The sequence below is a fragment of the Corvus kubaryi genome, unplaced genomic scaffold, assembly GCF_017639235.1.
Source record: "Corvus kubaryi isolate FWS band 111438036 unplaced genomic scaffold, C.kubaryi_AGA036_p1.0 split3-37304, whole genome shotgun sequence".
Classification (NCBI taxonomy): Eukaryota; Metazoa; Chordata; class Aves; order Passeriformes; family Corvidae; genus Corvus; species Corvus kubaryi.
The window spans coordinates 3,724,732-3,729,613 of NW_024582087.1; the positions used below are offsets into that span (position 1 = coordinate 3,724,732).

Consider the following 4,882-nt stretch of genomic DNA (forward strand, 5'->3'; position numbering starts at 1 on the left):
ATCGCCGCCGCCGCCTCCGCCCAGGCCCGGAGCGCGGCCACCGCCGCCGCCATCGCCGTCATCGCCCGGCGGCGCTGCGCAGCCGCGTCACGGTCCCGCGCCGCGATTGGCCGGCCGGCGGCGGCGGTTGGTTCGAACGCGCGGCCGCGCCTCGGCCCCGGCACCGCCATGGCTCCCGCCAGGAAGAAGGGCGGCTCGAGCTCCCGCAGCAGGAAGCTGGCGGCCTTCCTGAAGGATTTCGACCGCGAAGGTAGGAGCGGGAGAGGGGGAAGGAGAGGAAAGCGGAACGGGAGCAGGAGAGGGAACGAGAGCGGCCCGGGCCCGCGGCCAGGGCTAACGCCGCGTGTCCCCGTAGTGAACCGGCGCCTGGAGCGGCTGCGGGCGGACGGGGAGTGCCTGGTGAAGGAGATAGAGAACCTGTACGATATGGCGATCCTGCGGCTGCCGGTGGAGCTCCGCCAGATGAACTGGCTCGAGTACTACGGTGCGGAGCGGAGCCGGGAGGTGCTGGGCTGGAGGGCGCGTTCCCCCGTGGATGATAAACCCCAATGGGAATAAGGGAAAAGCTGGGATCTACTGTGCCTGCAATCCCCAGGGAAGCAACTTACGAGCTGGTCGGGGGTGCTGCTCCTATTCTCTAAGGCTGGAAACTGGTTTGTGCTGGGTTTTGCACATCAGTGGTGACAGCCCTACTGTGCTGTGTGAGCTGTCCCGGACATGTACTGATTTCTCTGAAATGTTTTCTGTCTAGCTAAAGAAGGAAGTGGAAAGACGCTGGAGGAGGTGGCCATGGTAGGTTTCCAGCACAAACATAAAGCTCTCTAGAGCCATCACACTGCAGCAGAGGCTCCTCACGCTGGAATAACGTGCTGGAGCATTACAAGAGAAACAGTTACATCAATATTTTCACAAATGTTTCTTTAAAACTTAACAATAAGAGATGCCCGTTGTACCAAACGTGGGATTTACATGGTCCTGCTGCTCCATGTTGATCTTTTCTTACCTGCTAGATTGCACTCCCAAATCCCTGAGAGCACACACACTTAGCAGTAAATGAAAGCATTTCCAAACTGGTTGAGCGGCAGGGCGTAGACAAGGCACACCTGCAGCTGCCAACCAGGCACTGAGTCCTGAGGCTGTGCAGAGCTGGTGTGCTGTCATCCCCAGGATAGCATGAAAGGGCCCAGTTTGAGCACAACAGCAAACGTGGAGCTGATCTGGCTGTAAAATTATTGGGGATTTGCTCTACAACTTTGACTTACAAGAACTTTGTGCTGCCAAAAATCCTAATGGTGCCACAACTGTTTTTAATTTTAGGCAGACTTGGAAATAGCAGAAATAGACAAGCTGACAGCAGGAGTTATCAATGCCCCGTTTGAAATCGTCAAGAAAGGTCAGTTTAAGCATTGTGATGTGATTGGTGAGGTGGAAGCATGTTGCAGTTACTTAATGTGAATAATAATTCAGTTTTTGCTCACATCCCTCAGTATATTTAAACCAGGAAAATAATCCTACTTTTATCCCTAGTACCTGCAGTACCTCTAATTTTTATTAAAACATCAAAAATAATTTGAAGTAGTGCTCTGTCAACCATTTGGATTGGATTGGAATTTGGATTTCTGAAGCAAATTGTTGCCAAAACCACTTGTAGTTGTTTGCTGTTTGCCTCCCCTGCTAAATAATAATTTAAAGTTACTATTTACTTAGATAACACTTTCTCCTTCTAGTGGAGAAATTCAAAAGGAGTGTTGAAGCCACTGAGGAAGCAGAGCCTCCATCGCTCCCTCTGCCAAAGAAATCCAGAGTTGACAGCCAGTGTCCTTCAGAGACAGAGGCTGAGAATGTGAATCCAAGAACTGCCAAGGTGAATAGCTGTTCTCTGGTATGACTTTATTTTCAGGACACAAATTCCTGACTAAGCTGATGACTAGGATGCTCTGAGGGGGACTTCAAACAGCTGTTGCTTCTCAGATAATTCTAGCAATGGGAGAAGGTCCGAAAGGCTTGAATGGTGTTTGTTACGGGCTCTTGTGCCATGAAAAGGGACTGAGTCAAACATTTTGTGTGGAATCATCTGTTTGTCCCACGAGAGGGAAGTAACTGATCTAGTGAGTGATATATCCTTCAGGTGAAGGCATCCACCAAAAAACCACCCATGGCCAGAAGACCCCCCTCAGCAAGAGTGAAGCGCATGAGCAAGAGGTAATGGGGATGTCTCTGTCCCATCTCTAGAAATGGAGAGTAAGAGTGTAAATATCTCTCTTTCCTGGGATGGACTTTGGCTCAGTAGAGCGGGGGGGACAGTTGTGCCACACTATAGGGAAAAATTGATGTGAATGAAAGATGCCTTTCCTGTGAGGACCAGCTGTCCCCAGTTTTGGAGGTTACTGGTTAGTAATAACCCCTGGGTTTAGTGGTGATCACCTTCTTCAAGCCTTTGACAAGTGCCTGTACATTTGTTAATGTTAAAGATGTTAAAGATCATCTTATGAGCAGATGTTTATTTCCCTTTAACAGAGAAAGCAAAAATAGCTTTATCACTCCAGCTACTGGCAGAATGGTTGATATCTGTGCTCGGGGAGGCACTTCCATGGTTACACCCAGATTTGATTCCAGGTTTGTATTTTGTTAGATTTCTCTGTTAATTTGCTAACACTGAAAATAAATATATTTCCCTTCTGTTATAATCTGCTTTATGTCATCTGATTGCAACACAATCTTTAGTGGCTCTTTGAACCTAAAATGAAGGACTTTGACTAGAAGTGCTGTGAGCAAATATTACTCACTCATAACTTGTTGTTTCAGGGTGTTCAAGACACCGGGTTTGCGCACGCCTGCCCTCAATGAGCGTGTTTACACCATCTCTGCCAACGGCAGCCCCCTCGCCGACACCGGGGACGCCGTCCTCACCCTGCCCCTCGGCGGAGGGGAGGTAATTCCCCACCCTTCACCTGCACAGGCAGGGCTGGAGGGGTGTACAGGCTAGGCTGAAGCTTTGAACTTCCTGGTGCCTCACCAGCTTCAGTTCATCCACTCTTGTCTCTTTAGCTGTGTCACTGCAGTTTATCAGGGGAATGATTGAGCTTAAAAAGAACCTTAAGAGACTCTTAGCCAGAAGTGGGAGCTGCTCAAGCTGGTTGAAGCAGAATAGAAGGAAGTCTTGCTGTGCATTCACTTTAAAACACTTAAAGTGCATTAATGCACTGCAGGAAAGGTGTGAGATGAGCTTCTGGTCCACCTGAATATAGTTCTCTGTCAGTCTATCTATTATGCTTAGATCTTAATTTCTTTTATTTTTAAATTTTTTTACTGCCTCCAGCTGCTGCAGCTTACCAAACAGAAAACCTGAGATTTGAGTTTGTTTCCACAGAGCATACGTTTGACAGCAAAGGATTTGACCAAGAAGAATTTTCTTCAGCTGAACCCCAAGGCCCGAGGGCTCATGAAGAAGCTGTCAGTAAGTCTGGGTGTTTTTGTCAGCCATGACCCGAAGCTGTAAGGCAGTGCTGTCCCTCTGTCATCAGTCAGGAGACTGTTAAGCTGCAATAGAAACTCCTTAGTTCCCCCCAGCCCCTTGTCTTGAATTTTGGCTCATGTCAGAGGTGAAGAAGCAGCACGGAGCAGGGAAGGAGAGGTAGGAGCTTTACATCACATCTGGCTGAATACACAGTGGGGAAAAGAGCTTTTGTCAATGCTCTGAAAAACACAGTTGTCCTTTAGGCTGGAGCTGCAGGTGGTTGTGGGCTGTACCAGTGTCTCTGAGTACTGACTGATTTCTCTTTCCTTTCAGGTTTGTCTCGCACAGGCTTGCAACGAGGCAAAAAAACCCCTAGAGGGAAGTCAGTGAGCAGTGACATCCCTCTGTAAATATATTTTATATTTAGGACTGCTACCTTCATTTAGTTCTTGCTCTAATTTGTATCTTCTTTCCATTGATATACAGAATGGAAGCTAAGAACTAGTTTTTCTACCTATAATATGTAATGGGATTAAAATAAATGGAATTTTTTTCTTAATTTGGAGAAAAAAAGTAGTCCTTATTTTTTATTTCCTTTAAGGTTGAAACCATGACACAGTTCTCTTGGGCTTGCAGATTAGCAAGTAGGCAGAAAGCCTGTTGATTGGCATGTTAAGAGCCGTGTTCAGAGTAAAGAACTCTGCTTCTCTTTGTCTAGAATTTTTTTTTCTAAAAATAAGCCTGTTTCTTTGTTAGCTGGTGCACTGTCCTTTCCAAAGATGCCCTTTGTCCTTGATTTAAGCTTCTTTATGGGGCTAATAAACGAGGATGTTGAGCCTTTGGAAGCTTTTCTGTATTTCAAAAGTTCTACTTTTGGCAAAACCAGGCCTGCAGCACGGTTAAAAGGGAGACAGACAAGCTGCAGTCAGAGCTCTTTGGTGCAGCTTGTGGCATGGGAGAAAGCTTGTAGAACAGCATTCATACATGAATTTCCTTTGGAGAGCAAACATTTTACTGTATGGAAGACCTCATGTATATACCATGGATTTGCAAATCTCTCTTAGAGGTTTTGGCAGGTTCTAACTGCAGGTGGCAATATTATATACCACTCAGCTACACATACACCTGCCTTGCTATTCTGTGAACATATTTATCGCTATCCTGAGCTCCGCAGGCTCTGTGCCGGAGTGCGAGGTGCTGCGCTCTCTCAAAAGCGTCTCGTTAGCGAAGCCGCTCGGCAGGATCAGCCACACACACACACACGCGTGCACGCACAAACGCACGGGTAGCGTCAGTAGTACGGGTCAACGGCAAAGAGGCAGGAAGGGTCACTGCATTGAGTTCCAAGTGATGCCTTTTCCTGGTCTTAAAAGCAAGAGTCATACACGGCTAGAAGGGGAAAAGGGATTTTACCTTGGTATTTAT

The 4,882-nt window shown here is 47.4% G+C and overlaps 2 protein-coding genes across 3 annotated transcripts in view; one reads left to right on the top strand and one right to left on the bottom strand.

Moving 5' to 3' along the window:
- Positions 1-170, bottom strand: part of CUNH1orf109 (chromosome unknown C1orf109 homolog) — a 2,447-nt gene extending 2,277 nt beyond the window's left edge. Inside the window, exon 1 of the mRNA XM_042015368.1 lies at positions 34-170. Coding sequence (XP_041871302.1) covers positions 34-170 — 137 coding nt within the window. The remainder of the gene's footprint in view (positions 1-33) is intronic.
- On the top strand, positions 123-4,016 carry CDCA8 (cell division cycle associated 8). 2 transcript variants are annotated; one of them, XM_042015795.1, is made up of 10 exons: positions 124-250; positions 356-484; positions 752-792; positions 1,318-1,393; positions 1,728-1,864; positions 2,129-2,202; positions 2,518-2,616; positions 2,806-2,932; positions 3,371-3,457; positions 3,791-4,016. In XM_042015795.1, the coding sequence occupies exons 1-10, from the start codon at positions 169-171 to the stop codon at positions 3,845-3,847; spliced, it is 909 nt and encodes a 302-aa protein (XP_041871729.1). In that variant the 5' UTR covers positions 124-168; the 3' UTR covers positions 3,848-4,016. The 2 variants fall into 2 exon arrangements, with proteins under 2 accessions (XP_041871728.1, XP_041871729.1); XM_042015794.1 differs by having other exon boundaries at positions 123-484.
- Positions 4,017-4,882: the final 866 nt, after the last annotated feature.

Bases quoted from the DNA above. Each gene is read 5' to 3' on its own strand.
- CDCA8 (XM_042015794.1), top strand. From the start codon at position 169: ATGGCTCCCGCCAGGAAGAAGGGCGGCTCGAGCTCCCGCAGCAGGAAG. The intron at 485-751 runs GTGCGGAGCGGA...TTTTCTGTCTAG, and splicing joins GAACTGGCTCGAGTACTACG to CTAAAGAAGGAAGTGGAAAG. The intron at 1,394-1,727 runs GTCAGTTTAAGC...TTCTCCTTCTAG, and splicing joins GTTTGAAATCGTCAAGAAAG to TGGAGAAATTCAAAAGGAGT.